Source organism: Colletotrichum aenigma (genome assembly GCF_013390185.1).
Source record: "Colletotrichum aenigma strain Cg56 chromosome Unknown KSG_Cg56_contig01, whole genome shotgun sequence".
Lineage (NCBI taxonomy): Eukaryota > Fungi > Ascomycota > Sordariomycetes > Glomerellales > Glomerellaceae > Colletotrichum > Colletotrichum aenigma.
In genome coordinates, this window is record NW_023500907.1 from 269,108 (window position 1) to 294,004 (window position 24,897).

At 51.7% G+C, this 24,897-nt stretch overlaps 8 protein-coding genes across 8 annotated transcripts; 5 read left to right on the top strand and 3 right to left on the bottom strand.

Annotated features, from left to right (window-relative positions):
* Positions 1-169: 169 nt before the first annotated feature.
* On the bottom strand, positions 170-1,641 carry CGCA056_v000080 (uncharacterized protein; the record flags this gene model as incomplete). The annotated part of the gene is made up of 3 exons (XM_037315341.1): positions 170-702; positions 771-1,386; positions 1,456-1,641. 3 exons carry the CDS (start codon positions 1,639-1,641, stop codon positions 170-172), a joined length of 1,335 nt encoding a protein of 444 aa, XP_037186163.1.
* Positions 1,642-3,332: 1,691 nt separating this feature from the next.
* Hspa12b (Heat shock 70 kDa protein 12B) lies at positions 3,333-5,704 on the top strand (the record flags this gene model as incomplete). The annotated part of the gene is made up of 8 exons (XM_037315342.1): positions 3,333-3,529; positions 3,599-4,205; positions 4,276-4,342; positions 4,399-4,678; positions 4,746-4,845; positions 4,896-5,008; positions 5,071-5,296; positions 5,360-5,704. 8 exons carry the CDS (start codon positions 3,333-3,335, stop codon positions 5,702-5,704), a joined length of 1,935 nt encoding a protein of 644 aa, XP_037186162.1.
* Positions 5,705-8,547: 2,843 nt separating this feature from the next.
* mp1-1 (Cell wall mannoprotein 1) lies at positions 8,548-9,268 on the top strand (the record flags this gene model as incomplete). The annotated part of the gene is made up of 2 exons (XM_037315343.1): positions 8,548-8,700; positions 8,750-9,268. 2 exons carry the CDS (start codon positions 8,548-8,550, stop codon positions 9,266-9,268), a joined length of 672 nt encoding a protein of 223 aa, XP_037186161.1.
* Positions 9,269-9,721: 453 nt separating this feature from the next.
* Positions 9,722-11,528, bottom strand: CGCA056_v000083 (Vegetative incompatibility protein HET-E-1; the record flags this gene model as incomplete). Its single annotated transcript, XM_037315344.1, has 2 exons — positions 9,722-10,224; positions 10,772-11,528. 2 exons carry the CDS (start codon positions 11,526-11,528, stop codon positions 9,722-9,724), a joined length of 1,260 nt encoding a protein of 419 aa, XP_037186160.1.
* Positions 11,529-12,555: 1,027 nt separating this feature from the next.
* On the top strand, positions 12,556-15,145 carry CGCA056_v000084 (uncharacterized protein; the record flags this gene model as incomplete). Its single annotated transcript, XM_037315345.1, has 5 exons — positions 12,556-13,406; positions 13,472-13,903; positions 14,739-14,794; positions 14,856-14,940; positions 15,019-15,145. The coding sequence occupies 5 exons, from the start codon at positions 12,556-12,558 to the stop codon at positions 15,143-15,145; spliced, it is 1,551 nt and encodes a 516-aa protein (XP_037186167.1).
* A 1,666-nt stretch (positions 15,146-16,811) lies between these two features.
* phoA-1 (Acid phosphatase) lies at positions 16,812-18,310 on the top strand (the record flags this gene model as incomplete). The annotated part of the gene is made up of 3 exons (XM_037315346.1): positions 16,812-16,814; positions 16,877-18,000; positions 18,055-18,310. 3 exons carry the CDS (start codon positions 16,812-16,814, stop codon positions 18,308-18,310), a joined length of 1,383 nt encoding a protein of 460 aa, XP_037186166.1.
* Positions 18,311-21,129: 2,819 nt separating this feature from the next.
* Positions 21,130-23,448, top strand: CGCA056_v000086 (uncharacterized protein; the record flags this gene model as incomplete). Its single annotated transcript, XM_037315347.1, has 3 exons — positions 21,130-21,797; positions 21,855-22,559; positions 22,614-23,448. The coding sequence occupies 3 exons, from the start codon at positions 21,130-21,132 to the stop codon at positions 23,446-23,448; spliced, it is 2,208 nt and encodes a 735-aa protein (XP_037186165.1).
* Positions 23,449-24,103: 655 nt separating this feature from the next.
* On the bottom strand, positions 24,104-24,736 carry CGCA056_v000087 (uncharacterized protein; the record flags this gene model as incomplete). The annotated part of the gene is made up of 3 exons (XM_037315348.1): positions 24,104-24,200; positions 24,277-24,497; positions 24,569-24,736. The coding sequence occupies 3 exons, from the start codon at positions 24,734-24,736 to the stop codon at positions 24,104-24,106; spliced, it is 486 nt and encodes a 161-aa protein (XP_037186164.1).
* Between the last annotated feature and the right edge of the window lie 161 nt (positions 24,737-24,897).

The following is a 24,897-nucleotide window of genomic DNA, read 5'->3' on the forward strand; positions in this document are numbered from 1 at the left end:
GGCATTGGGACATAAGATGGTCAGTGTAGACCTAGCATGTACATTGGTACCGGCGTGGATGCGGCATGGAGTTTTGAGGAATGGATGCCCGAGTGCGGGACATAGACGATGAACAAAATAAGAGAATCTCCAACCACTTTCATTGCCCTCCGTGAGTGTCAAACCATGTTCAAATAGTTCGATTCCGTCGAAACTTCTGCTCCGAACCTCCCGCTCGGGGACTTGGTATCCAAGACACCTCCGCAGACAGGAGTCTAGTCTTGGTCTCAAACTCATCACCTGTCGACCTTCCTTGTCTGACTAGGCCGGGACAAGTCGTCACCCAGACGCCATCCATGTCGGCCTCCCAAGTCTCCCCACTCGCCAAGGTCATTGTATTGCTATCAAATGGCTCTCGAAGGTCAGAAAAAGTCCAGTCGAAGCGGACGGCTTGCCGTTTCAGGGCTTCGTCCAGCTTGGCGGCCTCTTGGAGAATGTCAAACACTTCGTCGCCGAGGCCTTTGGTGAGTCTTGTAAACGGCATGATGTGTTCGTAAGTATATCTGCAAACTGAGTCGATCTCTTTCGATAACGCTCGCTTGCTTCTTTCCTTTGCATCCTTGGACGAGTTGATTGACTCAACGATCATTGCTGCCGTCTCGGCTCTCCAAAGGCAAAATCTTCGGCATGCCTCGATATCAGGATCGCTTCCTTTGTTATTTGCTGTTGAGAATTAATATCCACATTGGAAAAAGCCACAAGAGAGACTTTGGTACAATGAAGAATCATACCTGGTGTTTGTAACTGCTTAGACAATTCCCTGAATGCTTTGGCCATCTTCTCCCCGGCCCAAAGAGCCTCGCCAAAGACATCCATGTATATTGTTTCCCATATCAGAGCCTGTATGATATGAGGTCGCCGCCTGTCGGAACGAATATACTCAGCCGTGATATGACGGCCGCCGATGACATCTGACAAATCCTTCCATCCCTCATAGTCCTCAGAGTCGACGATCTCTCCGACACTGGTATCGCCTGGCAACTTTCCACTGAAGTATTGAATTGCAAACCGACTAATATTGTACCGGAGCCTCGTCACGGAATCCCTGAGCTCGCTGTCTGTCATATGATAAAGACCTCTTTGTTGCGACGATTTGACCTTGTCGAGGTCGGTGGCTGCCTCCTTCCATTTTTTGCGAACAGCGACAAGAGATGCCTCTGAATCCTTCAATTTGTTTTCGCATTCCGCTAGCCTGCGATCTTTCGCCTCCAGCTCGGCCTCAATATCCTTTCGGCGCGAAATCTCTCGGTTGTATTCTTGCTTCGCCACGGTCTCGTGACTGGGTGTTTGCCTTCCACTTCGACCAGTGTACGGGGTAGTATCCCTCTTTGGCGTGTGCGGCGGCATCTAATGTTTCATCTCTTAGTATCCAGAGCTAGATTATGCTCCATGATTTGGGGTAAATCAGATACTTACGGAAGCCGCCCGAATAGGTGTGGGAGGTGCGCCGCCGAACGGCTCAAGGGGGTTTTCTTTCTCGACATGGAAGCTTGAAGTGTTTTTGGAAGATTCGTGTGAGTTCTGAGGATGGTTCTGAGGCGAGAGGAGATGGCGACTGGCGCTGGTTTTGGGCTGTATCTCAGCTTGCTCCATGCTAGCCATCTGAGGTCGTTCAATGCTCCCAACAGGTTCACGCAAAAAGTCGCTCGTGTAGAAGATGAAACCACTGTCCAAGAGGCATCGAAGAGTGTGAAGTTCTGAAAAGGCTACCAGCTGCAAAATTCTAGACATCCACCACAGCATGAGGCGAAATCAGGCTGCATCAGTTGCAGCCTGCACAGTGTTAGCGCCATCTGACTTTTGTCTGCAAGTAGATATACAAGCTGTGCCTCTCAGGTGCCAAATACCAAAGGCCCAGCCTGCTTTCCCGTGGAACATGAACGATAAGCAGCATGCCCGAGAAATACCCGAGCCTTGTCTTTGTATCAGAGAAGCGTCCGCGTGATGAATACAGTCATCGTGGGGGCTGGACTACGCGGTTACGCGGTTCAGCCTTTGAGCGTTGTCTTTGCAGTAAGAGCGTGGCGCAATGCAGGCTGTGCTGAGGCTTCCCTTAAATCACTCACACCCTCAGAAGATTCCATCTAAACGGTGTCAGACAGTCACGAACAGAGAGCGAAGCTATGAAAGATTCCCACCATATGTCATGGACAGCAGCTGAAGTGCTGATCCTGGAGGCCGCGAAATGTAAGGAGGCTGTGGTTCGTCGAAGCTAGGTCCATGTTCTCGTATGGGAGTGATCAGAAATGGGCAACCTTACATGGGGAAGTAACTGCCCCGGGAAAGGCTTACAGCCAACATCCAACATCTAAGAAGCAGTCTCATTCACAAAAGACACAATCCTATCTTAGCAAACTAAGGTTTGTCTTTCGCCTTGTCGATGCTATGCTGATTCATAATTAGTAGGCTGGCCTGTGGTGAAGAGTCTGTTGGCTACATCCGGATGTGCCAGCCTGATGCGTGCACCCTTGAGCTTCGTCGCATTGTACAGCGTTTGGACAGGGAGCAAGATGTCCTACGGCGTTAAGTCATCTAGCTGAATTATCTAGAATCCTCATTCAGTAGTGATTCGATAGTCCTCATGCCAGCCGTAATTTTGTACTCCCCCAGGAGGCAGCCTTCCAGGGCTTTGAGTACATATGGTCGGTCTATCGGGACCGTCTTCAATTATTGTAAAGTGCACTTTTGGCAGCCAACTATGAAGGGGGCTGTGGTAGTCGCTAGCCTTGTTGGTAGCCATACCCTGCACACACACACACACACACACACACGCCATTCCTTTGCGAGAGCTGAAGTTTCATATGTCTCCTGCCTCACGAAGGGCGTCTCAGTGCTGAAAAATGTGCCCTTCTGCCACATCTTCGTCATACAGTGCGACTTCTCATACGCTATCAAAATTGGATCATTACGACGTATGTCTAGCTCGCGTCTCAGCAGGATGGCCAGCCAAGGACACAACGAGGTCGTTTATGTGACTCGGGTCGCATCCAGGCGTCCAGTCGATAGTTATGGTCCGCGACCCATCGTCGATGATCAGGCTTCCAGACCTGGATATAGAAATGTCCACAGCCAATCCCGGTACATAAGTTACAATTCGCCTTCGCATTCCTTCCCTAGGCCTGTTGACCACTTACCATCCTAGCCCAGACATTCTTTTCGAGACTTGAGATTCCAACTAGCTCTGCTCCGACAAACTAGGATCGCTGTATTCTTGCCTGGGTGTTGGCTGGCTTCTCCAGTCTAATACGGAGTGTCTTTGGTTAACCTTCGGTTGAATTGGCGTCTACTTAGCCATGACACAAAAGACCTGTACCCTGGAACGACCCAGCGTGGAACGACGCAGAGAAAACCCAGCTCGGAGATCTCTGCAAGATATCATTGGCAACCCTCCCACTATTTACAACAACGGTAATGGTGGCAGTGATACAGACATGATTGGAAATAACAGAAATGACGACGTTCTTGTCGTCGGAATTGATTTCGGGACCACGTAAGACCAGCGAAGCTACTAAAGGGCTGTGAGGTGTCTGTTTGTTGTACCCTTACTAACGCGTGGAAGATTCTCTGGAGTCGCATGGTCTACTGCAGCAGACTTTGCGAGGAATGAAATCAATCTCGTCACCAGCTGGCCAGGCAGCGAGTGGCAAGAGGCCAAGGCCCCCACTGAGCTATTCTACGAGGATGGCCAAGTCATGTGGGGATACGACATTCCCCTAGATGCAGAGCCGGTCCGATGGTTCAAGCTCCTTCTCGTGAAAGACGAAGATTTGCCCAAAGAGCTTCGAAACTCGGAGCCCCTTGTTCACGCACGCAAGTTCGTAGAGGAGACTGAGAAGAAGCCAGTTGAGCTCATTGCCGATTACCTACGGGCTTTGTTTAAGCACACCCTGTATGTGATCCGAAAGGCGCGAGGACAGTCTGTTCTAGACGCTTTACGCTTCCATGTTGTCATCACAGTCCCCGCCATCTGGCAGGATTATGCCAGACGAGACATGGAACAAGCTGCAGAGATGGCTGGGATCATGGATGATCGTACAGCTGGGCAAACAAAACTCACATTTGCACCGGAGCCGGAAGCAGCAGCTCTCTCAACTCTGTATGAGTTGGATAGAAACCTGAACAAAGGAGACGTCTTCGTCATATGCGATGCAGGTGGCGGCACCGTGGTACGTACCTATCCATGTTTATCTTGGTTCTCGCCTATCAAGTCCGGAACATGAAGCTAAACTAGGGAAGGATCTCATTAGTTATGAGGTAACGAATAGCAAGCCTCTTACCATTGAAGAAGTCGGCGAGGGTACTGGTAAGATACTGGAGCTGCCTGGAAAACCTGTTAGACACTGACCGTGACCCTTTAAGGCGGCCTGTACGGCGGCGTCTTCATTGACAAGGCTTTTGAGAAGGCCTGCAGAGATCAGCTTGGAAGAAAGTGGGGTCGACTCAGTCCAGCTGTCATCAAGGCTTTCATGAAAGAGAAATGGGAGGTGACAATCAAGTCCAAGTTCAAGCCTGACGCAAGGCGCAGTAAGAAGGAATACATTGTGGAATTACCACCAGAGGCCTTCAAAACAACGTCAGAGAAATTCGGCGACCCGAACAAACAGCCACTGATCAAGGATGGAAGAATTCATTTTCAACAGTGAGTTTCGCCACCTCAAGTATGCGTGCAATTCCTTAGAGCTGCACAGCTAATGATCATACCGCAGATCCCACATAAAGGGGATGTTTGCAGGATCCTTCAGTGGAATCGACATACTAGTCAATAATCAGATCCGTACGGCTCTCAAGAAGAAATCGAAGGTGACGGTAGGTAGAATATGCCATACCGTATCAATTCAATCCGGCTAACGAAACAGGGCATCATTCTGGTCGGGGGACTTGGCACAAGTCCTTACTTGTACGAACATCTCAAAGACAAGCATTCGACTTCCCATGTCTCAGAGATTTTACAGTCCGGAGAAATCAAGCCGTAAGCCTCTCTTTCTCTTTTCAGATTCTCACTTCAAGAGGCTTATGTGGGAAACAATCCAGCCGAACTGCTATTTGTCGCGGTGCCATTTACAAAGGTTTCCTAGAGAAACCCTCAGGAGCTATTGTACCACCCATTGAGGTCACTTCCACAGTATCTCGGTATAGCTACGGGATCAAATACGTAACCGGATATAACAAGGCCCAGCATCTTCCGGTAGACAAAATGTGGGACGAACACGAAAACCAGTGGCGCGCTCGTAACCAGATAAAATGGTACTTGAAAAGGGTCAGTGGGAACCACTTCAGCGACCTTTCTCCTGGGTCTAACTAATATTCGATTTGTACCTAGGGAGCCGCTGTGCCCAAGAGCCCTGTTCGTCATTCGTTCTACGAGTACATCAAAGACGCGGATGATTTTGACGGCACACTCAACATAACACTATTGGTCTGCGAGGAGCTCGATCCGCCAGACCGGGAAGATTATCGAGTGAATGCGAAATGCAAATTCCAGTTGATTGTCACGACCCCATACTCAGAGCTACCCGATTTCAGGACCGCCGACGGTACCATGGTCAAAAAGCTGGGCTATGAGATTGGAATGATTCCATCGGGGGCGTCTTTGGACTTTGCAGTGTACATTGATGGCAAGGAACTGATGAGCCAGAACACAAGTTACACAAGTGTTCGGTTCTAATGAGATGTCAACAATTGTTTGGTCATGTGTGAAGACGCGCGAGAGGGGTTTTCTTTACGCTTTTGCTATGATGAAATATCACCGTCTATTCCTCTTCCTTTTTTTTCGAGTTCGGCCTACACTATGCAGGGAAGCTGTACATAGTTATCTATTTAGCCAGACTTTGTTTCATCCATGGCCCGGTTTGAATAAAAACCTGAGTTCCGCAAACGTAAGGTATGGCAACCGCATTGCATTATGGGGTCAGCGGAAGTTAAAGTACGACATCCAAAGTTGAAGCTTATGCCTACCACGGTCTCAGCCCTTGACCAACTAGAAAATGTGGCTCGTGGGTTGCGCACCTCGGTTGAGTGCTATTCATAGGCACACGGGCGGTTGTGGCCATCGTGAGATAATATAAGCCGACCATGATTCTCAATGAGAATATTCAGAACTATCTAGGGAGAAAAGGACAGCCGGGCCAAAGCAGTTGTCAAGCTTTTGACACCCAATTTGGCACCGTCCATGTCTTGTGTCCCGGGCCACATTCTGCACACTCTCTGGATGATTGAATCGCTCAATTTGGAAAGTCTCCCTGAAATACACATGCGCCGGATGCGAGGTATCAGGGGAACCCGAGGATTGATTCTTGAACAGTCCATCTCAGTATATATCAGGTCAGGTCTGAACTCGAATGCCGCATGTTTCCATATTGAGAAAGTTCCGGCAAAATACCGAACGGAAAAAGATGATCGTCTCGTCTGCCAGACGGTGGGGGTCCCTCAAAGTCACCCCGGCGCAGTAACCTTCCCCGCCCTGGGCCCCTGAAGTCCGGACGTGACGATTCCCGACCAGCACACTTCAAGAAACATCAGACCAGAAAGGTGAACCAACTCTGGGGCTTCTCAAATCAGAGCGAAGGGACCCTTGAGCAGTGTGGACAAGACGTGACAAATGGGAGTCCGAGTACACGAGTCACTCGGACTTCCAACACCTCGGCCGTTCGCAGCGGGCGAACCGCTTCCAGGCTCGTGAAGACACGCACATTGACTGAGGTGAGCATCGACAGACCAGACATCGAGTGAAGTGTGTCACGTCTCACCAATCGGATTGGGATTACCGAGCTGGCCACCAGGTGCCCTTGCACTGGACTCTGACACCCTTCAAGCCAAGCAAACGCCATCCATCCGACGAACTGACTGGAGCCATCCGCTGGCCTAGCCACCCTCTACGATGATGACAGATTCAGTCATTCATGCAGCCATCGGTACAAGCTTAACCTTTCTCCCCTCTTACTCTCACCTTCAGCCACCCCCGTCCTGGCATCAGATTGGTGACAAGACCTTAGCCGCGCTCAGGCACGGACCCCGGCCGTCAGAGGCGAGACCTGACGTTTGACACGACATTTGTCAACGAGATGGACCATCCACCGCACTCGGATAGGTCAGATGCAGACTGTGACAGATGATTGGCAGCTGGTCTGCGCGGCTGTTTGCACGGAAAGACAGTAACCGAGGTGCTCATCGAGTTGTCTTCCCTCCTCTCATGTGCACCCATCTCTCTCGACGTGCGCACGCGCAATGACACTGACTGCCGCACTAGCGCCCTCCCGCCATCGACAAGAAAAAATGAACCTGCGTTTGTGAGAAGTATGTTCGAGCTGCCCTCTTAGGAGCTAGGGGCAGCAAGGCGCATGTACGGACGGAACACCCCGAGTAGTAGCTCGGTATTTAGCGTTCCCGCACCAGCTTTGGGGGTTCCTGCAGAAGAGAAGTCAACGCATCTGCGCCACGAACCAGACCAAAAGACTGACGAACTGGTTGGTAAAGTCTGTCGATCTGTCTATACGCAGGTCATCTGGGTGGCGTTCTGGAGACTATCGGATCGCAGGGAGCAGGCATCAACATCCAACACAAATATCTGGATGTTGGTTGCACCCGAATCAACATCCTAGCAGGTGTCAAGCTTCCCCAACCTGTCCCGGAAACGTCTTGGGACTAACCTCCCGCGGGCGGGTCACAAATAGTAGAAGCCAGTGTCTTGACAGATCGGTGCCATCCGAAATGCAGATGTTGCGGCACCAGCTTCAGTTCTTGGGATCGTGGTCCATCATGAACGCACACGCCGCACTGAATGAACATCAAGAAAGCTTATGACCCCCAAAAATAGAAGGGATAACCCTTCTGGGAAAAGTAGGGGCTAGGCGACTCTTCCCCAGACGACAAAGCTTATTGAAGAGTGTGGTTCATCATGTTGAGAGAAATTTGACGTTTCCCATTCAAGGTCCGTGGCTTACTGTTTTGTTTCGTCTGATGGCCGCCAAGCCATAATTCCCAATGTCAATGACCAAGCCGCGCACCGCACGGCACGCGTTTCAAGGGAGAAAGGCCCCGGTTCTCGGCCGCAGAGCCACACACACAACCTCCCAAGCCGGAACACGAACCCGGCAGGTGTCGAGCTGCAGTAGCTTGAGGCGAAGATTCTGACATTTTGTTCCCGCGATGGTGACTATGACTGTTCGAGGTACACGGTTTTGCGCCGCAGCTACACTGCACGTATGCGTGACGAATCGTACGGTGTCTGGTGTCTCTTACCGTCTTGAGGTATTGGAAGCAGCTCGGATGAAGGAAGCGGCGTCAAATCATGTAGGCCGCGGGAAGGAGACACATTCGCGGCGTTCGCGGCACAGTTGAAGAAGTGGTATAATAAGGACATGAAGTTCTGGTCTCAATCAATCTTCCTTCCTTCCATCTCATCAGCATCTACAGCTTCTTACCTTCCAAAGCATCTCCTAGATACCAAAGCATTCGCTTCAACAATACTTACTCAAAGCCTTCGCTTAACAACAAAACACACAAATCACAATGCATTTCACCAACGTCTTCGTCCAGGCTCTGATTGCCGGCACTGCCATCGCTGCTCCCGCCTCCCTCGTCAGCAAGCGTCAGCTCCAGACCATCCAGGGTGCTCTCACCAGCGTCCAGGACTCCCTTGGCAACCTCGACACCGCCGTCAAGGTAAGCATCATTATCGTCTGCTGTGCTCATCCATACTAACAGTCTCTAGGCCCTCTCCGCCTCTGACCCCAACTCTGCCGCCAACCTCCTCGACGCCTCCAACAAGGTCCAGACCAGCTTGAAGCAGGGCACCCAACAAATCCAGGGCGCCCAGGAGCTCTCCCTCACCGATGCCCTCACTCTTCAGCAGTCCGCTGGCGGCCTGACCACCGCCGTCCAGACCGCCGTCACCGATCTGACCAACAAGAAGCCCGAGCTTGACAAGCTTGGTGCCACCTCCGTCGCGGTTGACCAGCTCAAGCAGCAGAAGGCCGTCGCCGGTGACTTCAGCACCGCCGTTGTCTCCAAGGTTCCCGCCATCGGACAGAGCATCGCCCAGCAGTCCGTTGACCAGATCAACCAGTCCCTTGACGGTGGTATCCAGGCTCTGTCTGCTGGTGGTGCCCAGCAGGGTGGTGCCGGTGGCGCTGCTGCTCCCGCTGCTCCTGCTGCTCCTGCCGCGCCCGCTGCTGGCAACGAGGCTGCTACCAACAACGCCGACTTCAAGACTGAGGTCATGCCCCAGTAAGCGAGACGTGTGGGTCAGGGGAGGTAGTTGAGAATTTTCATTGTTAGCGGTCAGGCGACTATATGAGAACGTCCAGTGTTAGCGTATTTTGTTTTCTATCATAGGTAGTTGATGGCAAGTCAGCTGAGCTGCCGGAGCAGCTGTGCTGCAGCCTGTATGAGTATGGAAGGCATTCAAACCTATTCAGAGTTTCCCATCAAGTGTGAGATTGCGTGATTGGGTGTGTTGTAAGTGGTTTAGTGACTAACATGATTGATCTTGTGTCACATGACCGGGAACATTAAGTCGGCCTCTAGAAGGATATCAAGACTGATGGTTGTCTCCCTTCTCAAATCTTCTGATAATCATTAACATAAAGTTTTGATAGGTTGTGATAGAGATGAAAAAGGGAGGCGAGATTTGAAGTTGTGTGTCGACTCGGGCTCAAAACTCTTCAACCGCTCCATCTCTTCCCTACAGCTCAATGTCTGATCCTTCCGAGTCACGCAGCATCATGCTGTATTGTGGTGAGTCGTTGGTTTCGCTCATCGATCCTTTCCGCCCTCTCATGTCCCGGAAACGATTCATGTCAAAGATGATTTCCGCTACTAAGACGGTGGAAGTCCCTGGCATGTGCGGAGAATCGACGGGGAGCATAGTCCTCGCCGTCACTAGAAAGTCGCCAACCCAGCTCGCCCTTCCTCTTTCACCGAGGAACTCGTCGCTGAAAGGTTTGACGTCCTTCAAAGTATGATGGACATTCCAGTCCGGAAATACTCGACATCTGCGGCGCCACCCGTAAAATCGCTCTTCTAACGGAAGGTTCTCGTCCAGCCCTGCCTCGAAATAAACTGCCACGTATTTCCCGCTTTCTCGACCGGAGCCTTTTTTCTTGAAGATGAGAAGACCTCTACCGAATTCATCCGCGTCACTCTTGCCCACCATAGCCATCATGCTTGTACGCTCCTCGAGAGCCTCTGGCGGGTCGGCAGCGTAAAGACGATATCCCGATAGTCCTCGCGGGAAGACGATAAGAAAAAACACCTTAGCTCCCATTCTTCTCAAAGGACAAAAAACTCTTCTCTGAAGATAGATTTGTTCGGCTGGTTTAGGCATTGTGATCATGATGTTGGTCGTCTCTTCCGGGTCGAAGTCGACGGCCCAATTCTCGGGGAAATCGGAACTTTCCTCATACAAAGGAAGCAGTTTCTTTATCGAATCGCAAAAAAAATGTGATCCATGCCGACGGAGCAGACACGCGTGTATATTGATGACGGTAGTCGCTGACATGTGAAGACAACGGCAGCATAACAGGTCCGCCGCCGTCTCCTGAGAGGATGCAGCTGATCTTTCCGAGAACAAATTGAGGCGACAAAGTCTCTACGAGGGGGAGAGAAATAGAGAGGCCCGCATTCGTCATGGAGTAAAATGGGGGAAGAGTTGTCGTATGAGAAGCGGCAGGCGCTCGTCTTTCCACCTGGGATGAGCGAGAGAAAAGGCGTGGGGACGTCGCCATGGGGGCACTCATAGCCAGAGCTTCCATATCGCAGGCGAATATGCTCTGGTCGTCGGATATCTTGATGATTTCCTCCTGCAGTCTTACGAACGCCTTGGAGCCTTCACCATAGAGAAGCGGCATGTTGACACCAAACAACCCCAAAAGGCAACACGCCTGGTCTTCTGGGCGAGTCGTAACGCGTGAAGAGGCCCATGACATTATCTGTGCTGTGCTGAAGCTGGAGAGAGGCTGCTCGTTCAGCAAACACCCTCTGGGAATTTTGGTGATCCGTTTCGATATGGTTGTGACGAGCCCGGTCTTTGTCCCCAGCATCTCCCAGTCGCGGCCGTAAAACACGATGTTTCGAGGGGCGATGAGCTCTTGCAGCGTCCAGCCCCGCGTAAACCATCTGCTCTCTTGAAAATGGGTGCCGTATCCCTTGGTTGGTAATTGTATAACATCGGGCATGTAGACATAACAAACGGCGGCGTTCTCATACCAGGCGAACATGGAGTTGATAGCTTCCGATAGCTCTGCGGAGCTGCTCTTGTCAATGCAATTGGTGTCAACCCATGCATGTGAGTAGTCGTCCTGGACAGCCCGTCTGCATGTTGACTGAATTTTGTGGAAGCCCTTCTTTTTGGCTCTTTCTTCATCATCCTGCCAATCGTGAAAGGTCACCTCACCGTCACCCCACGTATGGAACAGAATGGCGTAGGGAGGAACAAGATCATTGCTGGGGAAATCTTCTAGCTCTAACGTTTGAGTGTTGATCAAGCGCATTATCGCAAACGAAGCCTGCTAAATCTAGTAGTTGCCTTTGTGACTCAGCAACATCATGATCATTGTATCAACCGTGCCTCACGAGGCCGGGATGAGGGGTCGGCCTTGCATCGTCGGATCCTTCAGTGAAAATAACTACTAGGCCAACGACCCCAAAACGTAACGCCGATAGGATTCGAACCTAACTAACTTATGTAATCATCATTTGCCACACAGTGGAGGGGTTCGGAGGTGAACCCCGGCACAGTGATCTTCGTCCAATCAACACCGCCTATTTTCTTTCACTCATAAAGGATAATGGACTGACTAAGCGGGCAGAGTTCAGCGACATTCGACGAATTTCAGGGCACTGCAGGAACAGTTTCAGTGGGTGACGCCACGGCAGCCGCTTGGCAGCGCCCTTGGCCAGAGCTTATCTCATCTTCGGCTGTTAATCTATGTGTCGATTCAGGATGCTCCCTTCAGTGTCTTCCTCACTCCGGCGCATCCAGAGCAATCATGATAGAAAGCCCCCAGCATCATCACGAGACTCCCGAACATCATGCTTTCTTTAGATGCAACTGAGAGGCATCATTGATTGAATGTCCACGTAACCGGCAACCTCCGCATTCTTAATTGGCAGATGAACACCGCCAGAGACAGGGGAGGGCATCTCGGTTTCGCTACGGTCTTCATTCTGACATCATTCCCCCCGACGGAGCCTCTGCCCCTGTGACCCTTGTCCCACAATGATGCTCTAGAGCCTTCGACCTTTCTTCAGGGACCCCTATCCAACTGATTGTCCGGCGGCATCATTTGTACTCTTTACCTGCCGTAAGAAGCTCTAGGTCGTCATGATCGTCTTCTCGTTTGCATCTTGGCGACGGGATGCCTTTCGCCGTTCTCACGCACCACGCGATCACTAACTAATAGTACCCCAATTGCCCTAAGTCTAATGTGTTAATGTTTCTTCTCATTCTTTCCTTTTGTTCAAGCGAACATCTGCGTATTCCAAGACTCGAAAGTACACATCAACCAATGTTCAATTATGGAGGAGAAGAGTCCGGAACATGATGGGGCCACAAATCCGGCCCATCCGCATCCAGTTACCAACGATGATGCCCCAAGGCAAGATCCCACGATGCTCGGTCGGCACAGCTTGCAGATAACCCAAGGTCATCGTGTCGCCATATCACCTCAATCCGGGGCAGACACAAGCAAGGATGTCAACAAGCCGGACCTGGTCCTCGACGAGAAGAAGGCGAGAAGCCTGCACAACCTCAACACGGCCAACTCGCCAATTCATCCAGCTCCTATTTCGCCGACGCACCGCAAGACGAGACCGAGCCACGACTTCGACCGCCGTTACGATGGTCCCTTTGGCCGTCCCTCCTTAGCGATGACCCGGCGATCCTCCCTGTCGCCGACCCGTTCTCCCCGACATTCGGGAGTATCCATCCGGTCTCCGCGCCTGTCTACGACGCGCCCGGCTTCTCCTGTGGACGAGGGAGCACCGTCGAGACCCACGTTCCAGCCGACCCCTCCCCCGCTTAACTACACGCTGCGTACCCGTAAACTCGCGATATTTCTCTTTTGGACCTTGATCCTCTTCGACTCCATCGCGATGCCGATAGCTCTATACTTTGGTCTGTGGTACGGCGTGGGGCCCGGAACAAACACGGCCACCGAAAAGAAAGAGAAGCTGACCCCAAATGCGGTCTTTTCAATTGTCACTGCCGCAGTTGGAGGAGCCAGTATCGTGGAGTATTTTCTCAGGTTCTGGCGGTTATGGAGGAAGGGAAGTACGTGTAGAGTCATCGGGGCGCATCGCTGGTACTTGGACTGGTTCCACTGGAACTTCTCATTCGCTTGGATCATAATCATGATTGAACTGATCGTGTAAGTCCTCCGGTAACTACCTGGTACCGCTTATGTTAGTGGATGGATCCTGATTGTGGACATAGAGGCACCGTCCCAGAACACCCACCAATCCGCCTTCTCTCTATGCCAGTCACGACGATGCTCTTCGTCTTCGGCACCGAACTCTTGTTAGTCGACACCATGCGCTATTTCCACGTCCCCGCACCCTGCCGTATCTCGTCTATTCCCAAAGGCGCTCAATTGCGGCCCGGGATCTACAGTCTCATCGAAGACATCTGCGCCGTCGACGGATCCGGTGGAACGGAATTCAGAGTCGCGTTGGACAGGAGATATGAAGCAAGCCATGTATTCAGAGCAATGCTGAGACGGTTGGGTGTGTTCTGGGCCGTCGGGGCAGAAGCTTGCGCCGTGCTTTGCACAGTGTTGATTTTCACTCTGGACGGCGATGTTGCTTACACCATCGGCTGGTCGCTGCCGTTCGTGTGGGCTGGAATATGGACGGGTGCTACGTTTTGGTATGTGATGAGGGAACTGAAGAGAGAAAGTAAGGCATGGGCCGAGGAGGCGAGGAAGGTTGCGACTGAGTCTGCATAAAGCCTAGACCTTTCTCTACAAGTAACAGAGACCCATTGCCATTTGGAAGCACTTTAACGACACAAATTTTCAGAACCAACCAGGGCTCGACGACCCAAAGCGTTGCCATGCGCAGCATCCATCGCTAAATCCGACTTCTGCATAGAAACAACGGACAGACTTCCAGGCAACTAATTGATGTCCCAGCGCCAAGACGGGCCGTAGCTTTGCATCGGCAAGGGCCGCGATCCTTCATGCTTGGCTGTTGCTCAGCTCCTGTGTCTCCCTGCTCAATAGCTATCATGAGCACATCGGGCCATATATATGTGGGTTTCAATACGAGTTCTCGCACTTTTTCTTCCAAAGCGCCAGCTTGGCCAGAAGCGATTGGATAACAAGGTATCCGTCTCCGTGTGTTGATGAGATTAGGAAGGTGGTTTTGGGGACAAGACTACTCTCATTGGCTGAGTCGCACTTGGGCCAAAGTTGCAGCATCCTACGAGGTCAGAAATTAGCGATGCAACTGCCTGGAAGGGAGAGATGAGATTTTGGGAGCCTTAAGAAACTATAAAATGGACCTGATTTGAGGTCAAACTGAAAAGCTGATCAATGAGTTCATGTCAAGCTTGCAGATTTTTTCAGCTTCATTCACTTCGCCTTCGACCTCTTCCAATACAGACGCATTGTTGCAATGAAGCTCTTGAGTCTCGCTCTTTTCGCCCCATTGGTCTCTGCAGTCTGCAGCAGTGATCAGGTTAGTCTAACATTCATGCGGAGCACTTTCGGCGAGCCCTATGAAGAGCATGAGGTCTGCCCTGCAGCTGGTAGTTGCGGTTAGTACAACTCTCGCACTAAATCCCTTCCATCAATTATACTAACAGTTATATGCTCAAGTGAATATGCAAAGTGGTCCTGATGGTTGGGCTCAAAAGGCAAATTGGGTCATCCTGAAGGGAAGCTCATGCGTCAGATTTTACAAGTAAGTTGTAACAAGTCTATTCTTTCGCATGATCCCACCGGCGATTTCGGTAAAACAAAGCTGACATAAAGGCTACAGCGAGTACAACTGTACTGGCAGTGCTAAGACTTGGGAACCAACTTGCCAGAGCGTGGATTGGTCGTCGTACATCCTCCAAGACTGGCAGAATGGTGTGATGAAATCGTACACCGTTTGGAAGCAGTAAACTTTGATAGCAACGTGTTTGTTACTGCATTCATTCTCAGGACACAGCGTCGATAAAGCCTTACACAATATCCTGTATACGTAGCCATTGATGCGTTATCTCGTGGGGTTTGGAACCAGAATGAACAGTGCAATCTTCATCGCTGCACGTCTTGAGCTCACTTCCATGAAAGGTAGCATGTAAAGTGCTGCAGAGAGGTAATGATGTTTCAATTGCTCTGATAAGGATTAATATACGTTAAGTATATTCGGTTCCACTCACCGGTTGCGATCTTCACGCTCCTCGCCGCATACAATGGTTATTTTCAATAATATCTTGTGGTTAAAGGGACCGAGATCAGTCCGGGAAGAAGACGGCTACCATGCAAACCGGTTTGCATGGCAGTAGTTGTTCAATTGCAGGAATTGAGAGAAAGCCTCTCCTCCAGGTTGTCTAACCACCGGTAGCCCATTGTTTTCCAATATGCAAGCCTTCTGATCCGAGTGGCAGCAAGCTACTCCGCGCTAGCATCGGGCACCCGAGAGTCCAAGGGTTGATCGTCGCCGGGTCATTGCCCCGCACTCGCGTTCTTTTGTGTTGACTGTGTATTATGTATCAAAACTTTCCCAACTCGACGATCTGAGATGTTGCTCATCTGCTCTGAAGTAGTATACGTGATGGCCCTGGCTCGCCGGGACTCACTTTCACCAAACGTGAAAACTTCAAGCCCAACATTACTCGACGCGTTTAGTTTCCTCTAGCCGTGTTTGCGTTCCCTCGTCAACATTTACAACCGTCAGAAAATAGCTCCCATGCCAAGATTAGTTGACCATAGCGCCGGTTTAACCCCGATCTATCCGGCTTTCGTAGCGTGCCATTGACTGCCCGAACACGGGTTCATCAGGCGAACATTGAGAGCTATGGCTGCTGGTTGTTCTGTGCAGGGTCAGCTTCCCCGGGTTTTGGGATTCCCTCCTAAGACTAAGTCGGTTTAATGAACACGCCACACCGAGAACCCAGACCACACAACCTGCAAAATAGTGCTCAATTAGCACCGTCTGAAGGCAATTAAGCTTCGTGGCTTCCGCTCTGCGTTCAGACGAACGACTTAATATTCGAGGAACAGCGCCCATGCGGCCATCTAGCAACGGTAGGAACGGTTGAGAAGGACTCAGATAGACTTACAAACATTTCTTTCCAAGGGTCCTATTTTCAGGGTCCTTGCGGGTCCGGCTCAGCTAGAGGTTCTCAGCCTTAAGCATCTGGATGTCAATATTGAACACGGAAACGGGAAATTGTTTCCTATGCTACTCGGAGTTGTGCTGAGTCTTCATTGGGCTCGGATCCAACATCAACGACGAGCTTCTCCAGGCGGGCTGGAAAGCCTCTCGTTCTCAGACGTCGCAACATGCTCAGGCAAGCACAGGCAAGTTGTGAGGGCAAGGACCCATCGCGGGTAGCAGCGTATTTCTCCCTCTTCCAGAGAGACAACATCGAAAATGGAGTATGGAAGAGGCTATATAACCAGAGATCATGTTCGCGATTCTAGTCAAGTTTTCCTTTCCTCATCCGCATCCACATCTCTCACTCTCTCCTCTCTCTTGAGAACTCTCACTCTCTGATATTCCATTCTCATTCTCTTCAGAACAACACTCTTTGACAACAGAGCTACACCAAAGAATCCAAGATGGTTCGTTTCCTTGCGCTTCTGCGAGCATCGCCGCGGCTGCTCCTGATTGCGACGCCGGCAAGAGCCATGACTGGGACAACAAGGACTACGGCAAAGGCAACGGCAAAGACAACGACCACGGCCACGGCAAGGGCAACAACAACGGTGGCGGCTGGGGCAATGGTCACGGCAACGGCAACGGCCACGGAAATGGCAACGGCAACGGTGGTCACGGACACCCTACTCCGATTATCTCTGCCAGTGTCCCTTCCACTGCCGTCAACACTGCGGCCGACGTCCAGTACACCTCGACTGCCAGCGCCGATGTGGCTGCCGCCGCCGCTACTGCCAAGACCGAGTCTCCTACTTCTCACGTCAAGGGCAAGGTCTTCGACCGCATCATGCAGGTCTATCTCGAGACCACCGCCTACAACAATTCCATCGCCGACCCCAACTGCCAGGCTCTGATCAACCAGGGTATCCTGCTCACTGAGATGTACGGTATTGGCACTCCTTCTCAGCCTAACTACGTTGCCCCCGCCAGCGGTGACGACTTCGGCACCAACAGCGATTCTTTCCTCTTGGTTGACAAGAACGTCTCCACCATTGTCGACCTCCTCGAGGACAAGGGCATCAGCTGGGGTGACTACAACGAGGGTCTCCCCTACACCGGCTTTGAGGGCTTCGAGTACGACAACGAGGAGGAGGGTGACTACGCTCGCAAGCACAACCTCCTCGTTCGCTTCGACTCCGTTACACTCAACCCCGACCGCCTGGCCAAGATCAAGAACCTGACTCTCTTCTACGAGGACCTCGAGAACGACCGCCTTCCCCAGTGGCTGTTCGTCACCCCCAACCTGTACAACAACGGCCACGACACCAACATCTCTGTCTCTTGCAACTGGACCCGCAGCTTCGTCGAGCCTCTCCTCCAGGACCCCAAGTTCAACGACGGCCGCACCTTGGTCTACATCACCTGGCAGGCTAACGGCCAGTACCCCCTCGAGCGCAACCACGTCGCCGGTATCCTCCTCGGCTCTGCCGTTCCCAAGGAGCTCGTCGGCACCAAGGACAACGCCTTCTACAACCACTACTCCGAGCTTTCTTCCGTCCAGGCCAACTGGAATCTCCACACCCTCGGCCGTTGGGACGTCGGTGCCAACGTCTGGAACTTCGTTGGCTCCAAGACTGGTGACAAGATCCGCGAGTGAAGCAGCAAGATCGCCGGCGACATCTTCGAGAACTACTACTGGAACCAGAGCTACGGCGGTGTCTTCAGCAGTGACTCCAATACCTCCCACTTGTACGTCGCTCCCAACCTGGACATCCTCGGTGGTGGCTACCGTTCCATCCTCCCTGCCATTGCCAAGCTCTGGTACGGATCCCGCCTTCCCGACTACTACAAGAACATCATCGAGCTCCCTGATGCCCTCCACCCCCCTAAGGGCTACGAGGTCACCATTGGTCTCACTCCCCCTGAGCCCATTGAGACCCCTATTCGCGTCTACTCTGCTTAAGTGCTTAAGCGCCGGTAGTCACTTGCATTCCAGGGGGTGAGCTGTCTGGCGGATGATGGTAGAGTTGGCTTTTGTCAAATGAGTGTATATTCTTCTACATGTATATTAAACCTTTGTATTTACGATTGGAGTAAATAACCTGTCAATATTAAACCCATATAAAGTTAAGTAGTGTTCATTTGGTGGGTGAAAATCAACCAAGTGATAGGTCTTCTTCATTGTACGAATGAACGGCCCATGGCCAAATTTCACTCCAGTGCCTCACAATAGTTTCCTTCACAAAGCGGTCCAGTTGGTATGGATATGCCGGGTGGAATATGTTTAGGTGGATGTGGCCACTCAGGCTTCGTCTTCGCTATGCCTTGAGGGCGATTGGCCTTTCGGTCTTTCTGCCTTCGACTGGGCAAGGTGATGAACATTTCCTCCAATACGTTAGGTCTTCCCGCAAGAGGGAAAAAACAAGGTTTCTAAATATAGGCTGGGCAACATCCACATTTATCTGATCCTCTAAGAAGATGGTAGCTTATTGACCTTGGATTGCATGTTCCAGACCTCTGATTCGCATGCGAGTGAAAACCTACCCCGCCATTCAAGGTAATCTAACCTAACTTTCATATGCTTCCTCTTTTGCCACCCTTGCAATAAGAAATAACCTGATCTACCATTTACAAAACGTCTCATTTTATTGTGACGACAGCTCATATGCTCCTTTTCCCCATATCGACACCTTTCTCCAGATATTTCCCTCTCACAGGCAAATAGCTTCATACCCGACACAACAGCAGTCTGACTCTATGTCATCGAACCTGCTTGTGCCGCACCGCCTGGATTTTTAATATGGCGCAGCTAGTCGACCTCCCAAAGGAAATTATTATCATCATCTGCTCTGTCCTTCGATCCGAGCGCTCTACCAGGCACGTGCTCCACACAAACACCACTGATGAAGAGATTGACCACGTCCTTCATGAGGTGCAGAAAGCTGTCATGAACCTCTCTCTAGTCAACAAGGAGTTTCGCGGGCTCTTGTTTAGAGAGTCCTACACGTCAGTCAGCATCACTGGAAAGACAGCAGCGTCGAAAATGATATCGCTCTTGCGGCTCGTTCGATGGAACGACATCATCCGCAAATCCATCAGGGACTTTCACCTGCACATCGAAGAATTCGAGAACAGCCGCGAGACGGTGCAAGAAGCCAATATTATGTTTTTGGAGCAGACTGCTGCTTCGTTGGGCATCGCAATCAATACTCGTCTCTGCTTCCTCAGCTTGCATCCCAATGTCATGCGTGGGCGACCGTTCACAATTTATGAGGCTTGTAAGAAAGGATCAGTCCCCTTCACCTTTATGGCCTCTATTCTGCTATTAATGCACCTGCAACATATGGAGGAGCTCTTTCTGGAAGTTACAGAGCCTCATCTCCGCTTCATTAGCAACTTTTGCGGCCTGATAAAAGGTATTCAATTCCCGGTCCTCCAGTCGCTTGCCCTCAGAGGCACCCGTCGTGGTGTAGGCCACGATCTGGACGAAAGCGAGTCTAGTGGGATATCACACGAAGTTTTGAAGAATTCTTGTATCGTCGCTCCGAAACTTGACGACCTATTTCTTCAACGTTACCATCTCTTGGGCTTGTTGGATAAGCCCAGGAATACTCAGATCCGTTCTTTGGTTCTTCACGGCGTGTATGCCCGTTTTTCTGTACTGCCACCCACCATTGAGCCTTGCGAGATGTTGGAAACGTTCATGTACATTAAGGCAATGCATGAGATTGAGGATGACTACCTGGAGATATACCCCGGCGATTTGTGCCGCGCCCTCACCAGTCGCAATCATGCGTCGTCCCTGCATACAGTTGTTTTGGACTTCCGCCCAAACGATAGACAGGATCCTTTCAGTAAGCGATTTTCCTCGTTCAAGGACTTTACACAGCTCAGGAGCCTGTGGATCAGCATGAACTCCCTCGATAAGGCGGCGCAAGAAGACAGACAAAACATGCCAATCAGAAACCTTCCTGCCTCTCTCGAACGTTTTCATCTTGCCGGAATCAGTTGGGAGATTGCCGAAGACTTGTTATGGCTGGCAGATCAAATTGAATGGGGCAAATATCCTCATCTGAGAGAGGTGTGTATTGACGGCGAGGGCTACGATATCACGAACCTTGTCAGCCGGTTTAGGGAGTGTGGAATCCATGCCGACAGCAAGATTGACAAACCCATCATGTGGTAGAGTCAGACTGTCAGTCCTTAGTTATCGCGGGGCTAGCACTTCGGAGTTGATGGAATAGAGGCACTTCAACCGAGAACATTTCTTTATGATCAAAATCTTCTTTGAACCTAAAGCATGAGCCTTTCTTGCTTAAAGAAGCTATGCCAGTTGGGTTGATGCAGGAGTCCATCCACTTTCTTCTGCGTGTCTGAGTGCCCTTTTTGAACTTGGGTATATAAAGCACCAACTGGAAAAGCTGAGGCATGCCGATTTGTTTCGTCGGTTCCTTGGTTAGGCCTTTTTCTCGGCGACGACCATGGAAATTTCCAACGTTAGGTAGTGAACAGATTCGATTCGTCATCACTCGTCTTGTTCGTTGGCACCTGCATGAAAACTCTTCAGACGGGTACCTAGAGATCGCCTGATCTTTCTGGGTCTGCTCAGCTCCATTTCCTGCCTTCTTGCTGCTGTCGTGGCTGCTGTCGTTGCTACGATCCGCTGTGGTTGTCTCCAATTGTCTCTATCGTTATTTCCATCGTCTTTTCTCCTCCCTGATCTCTGTTCGTCAAATCCCGCTGACACTCCTCGTCGCCTCATCAACACCCACGGATTTCGCCATGGATATCAAGGATGTCTCCGAGTCATCGGAGATGGCGTCCCAATTTCGGGCAATCCTCGACGATGCAGAGCGTTCCAACCGTCGGAAGGGCGAGATTCCCCGCGACCATCTGCCTTCCTCCCTCTTGGTCGGCCAGTTCAACGCCGCGATATCTTCCAGAGGGCTTCCCGACGGCATGGAAAGAATGATCACCACCCAAGTGCCTCCGCCGTACCCTCCCTGCACCCGTCCGGTCCGCACCCTTACGCTGCTGCCGATCTCAAAGATGAAGCTCCAGGAGCACCACCGCGGTCATCTCGTCATTGTCCGCACGCTTACGGTCACCCAGAGACCCAGCGCAATCACGGTCATCGTAGAAGACGAAGGGGGTGCCGCTGTCCTGCTTCAGTTGTACAATCAGCCAGAGGAGAACCTCGTCAAGGCCGACGACGTCTTGCCTCAAGGCAGCGTGTGCCTCATCAAGGAGCCTTTCTTCAAGGACACCCCGAGCGGCTCGTACAGCCTTCGGGTGGACCACATTGGGGACATTGTCATTCTTCCCAGCAATGATGAGCGTGTCCCAGAGGTATGGCGAGCACCCAGAAGCATCGACGGTGATTCGGAGCAGATTCGCTTGCAAGGCAACGTGGCGGTCGCCGAACAGGATTGGAGCACTGCTGAGCGCCTGTACGTCTGACAATATCACTGGGTATCAAACGAGCTCGCACATCTAACATTTGGTAGGTACTCCGATGCACTTAGCTTCGCCACAACCGTCCCAGAGCAGCAAGCAGCCCTCCTGAACCGTTCTCTGGCAGACTTACGCCTCGACCGCCCCGAAAAGGCCCTCGACGATGCCCTTAGAGCTCGCAATGGCGGCAATCCTACTGAAAAGGGTCTCTTCCGAGAAGCAAAGGCACATTACGCAATGCAGCAGTTCAGCCTGACCGAGAGCAGACTCGTTGAGCTCCTCGACCTCAATGCCGATAACAAGGATGCCAAGAATGAACTCAAGAAGACCCGGATCCGCCTGCACGAGGAGGCGACAGGCGAGTACACATGGAATCAGATGTACAAGCAAGCCAAAGCAACCCCACCGATCATCGACTGCGCCACGTACTCTTCGCCCGTCGAGGTGCGTGCCTCTCCGGGACGCGGTAATGGCCTCTTCATCACCAAGGCCGTCAAGGCTGGTGACCTGCTCCTCTGTGAGAAGGCCTTCGCCTACTGCTACGCCGACGAAGATGACCCCGTTAGTCGCAAGAATGTCAAGGTTTTGATGAACATGAGTACGAATCGATCGATCATGGGCGGCCAGGCCAACCTCGTGTCCTCCGTTGTGCAGAAGCTGCATCACAACCCGGGCCTGATGCCGCTATTCATGCAACTTCATCGAGGAGGCTACCGCGCCGTCAAGCCGGCTGAGGGAGAGAATCTCCCGGTTGACACGTGAGTGCATCTTTCTCTGCGGCACCTACGATCCTTTCGCTGACTCTCTCCCAGGTTCCTCGTAGAGAGAACCATCAGCCTGAACTGCTTCGGCGCCCCGCGCACGATGCTTGCCAACCTCCCACAACCCGGCAAGAAAGTGGAATTTGGACACACTACCTGCGGCATCTGGACCATCGCCTCCCATATCAACCATTCTTGCTTGGAAAACTGCTGCCGCTCCTTCATCGGAGACGTCATGATCGTCCGCGCGTCGCGGGATATGCCCGCCGGCACAGAGCTGGTCTTTTGCTACCAGTCACTCGACATCGGAGACGACTATAAGGCGACTCAAAAGCGATTCTCGAGATGGGGCTTCACCTGCGAATGCGAGCTGTGCCTCGACAAGAAGATGACGCCAAAGGCAGTCTTCATGAAGCGTCAGGCTCTTCGGGAGGATATGATTCAGGCTCTCCGGGGTTGCAAGACGTCTCTAGCTCAAGAGCTGAAAGCCCTGAGACTTGTGCGAGAACTGGACCAAAGCTACCCGAGCCGTGAGGGAGCCCTGCGTTTGGGGGTCTGGGACAGCTACCTCTCCCTCGGCAAGTGCTCCCTGGCGCGCGGCAAGATGAGGGAGGCCCTGGAGCGCACGATCAAGGCGTTGGAGGCAACGGGCTTTATCTTCGAGAACACGTCAATGGAGGATATGCGCAAGGGGTCGAAGCCAGCTATCAAGAGATGGGGCGAGCTTTCCAGCTACACGGCTGGGGCTTTCACTTCAATGTCGCGCGCTTACGCAGTTCTCGCGCCGCAGCTGCAGAAGTGGGCGAAGGACCAGGCCCACATAGCGCACGTCATCCACATAGGCGAGGGCGAGACAGTGGGCACCGTGCATGAGTATCATAACTAGAGTAGACTGAGGCTTAACTAGAAGGAGTAGGCTGAGGGAGGTATGAAGAAGTAGACTACCCTGGACTACCTATGTTCCCTACAGAGTAACTAAGTAAGTTTCCTGTGTGCTCTCTATCATCGTAGTCGTTGTTTTCTTTGTAGTTAGTCGCCAACGTCGGTCTTCATCGTCGACGTCGTTCGTCGTTGTCGTCGCTATCGTCGGTCTTCGTTATCGTCACCGCTATCGTCCGCCGTCATCCTACCCCTGAGTTGCTGCCGCCCCCACGCCGAGTCGAATGAGACGAGACTCAATGTCGCGACTCGATGAAGTTCCCAGGTCTTCGAGTGTTGTGGCTAGGGCACGTCGCCTATTGGAGGCCGAGATGGTGAGTGAGACATGAGGAAGACGCACGGAGGAAAGTCGCGAAGAAATTCGCGAATGGTTGATTCGTATGTTAGTATCAATTCGATGTTCCTCACGTCAAGTGGCCGTCCCCATCCCGAAGGCTCATCTAAAGAACCATACACGCCCCAACGCCTTGGTCCCGACTTGTCCCAACAAGACTTCTATCCTCTCAACGTGCCGTAATCCATAGCGGAAATCATGCCAACCATTGGTCCCTGTATCCATATGATATGGAACACTCCGCCTGTTCATCTTCCTTCGACCTTGTCTAAACCTTTGGATAATTCGTCTCGTACGTAACCCCATAATTCTTGAAGTATCGGAACTCCTTGATCGAGACGACCGACGTCTGGAAAGCGAGAACACTTCATCCCCCATCCGTGTCAGCCAAATCCAATCAAACAGAACAACAGAAGGAAGAAAGTCCAGTCGAAAACTCACATCAACACCGCGCAAAGCAACGTCACGATCCAACTCAGCGCACAACTCGCCCCCGTGCAAAACGTCGTGTTCGCCGAGAATAACAGCCCGAACGCAACGAACCAGAACACAATCTCCATCGTGTTGAGGATTGCGTTGGCCTTGAGCGAGGCCCACTTCTTGAAGCGCTCCTTGTGCGCGGTGAGGAGCTGGTAGCCGATGATGATGAAGGATTTGATGCCCTGTTTGTTGGTCCAGCGTCAGCGGTCGTTTAGATATTCTTGAGAAAAAGGTAGCGAGGGTTGAGACGAACCATGGTGAGAGCCATCATGTTGGCTCGCGTGGTGATCACGGGCATAGCCATACGCGCAATGGTGAGGATGATAGCGGTGGTCATGAGGACGAGCTGGAGGATGTGGACCTTGGTCTTGTGGCGCGGGTCGAAGAAGGGCTTGTCGAAGAGTGTTCTAAGTTTCTCCATGATGGAGTCTTTTCTGCCGCGCTCGTGTTTGTTTGGTGATGTTGATGCTGTGTTGGCAAGAGATGCTGTGGACGGCAGGCGGTTGCGGTGATGGTGAAGCGGAAAGGTGTGAATAACTTGGATCCTGAAATATCCAAATCTCACAACAAATCCAGGCGGGA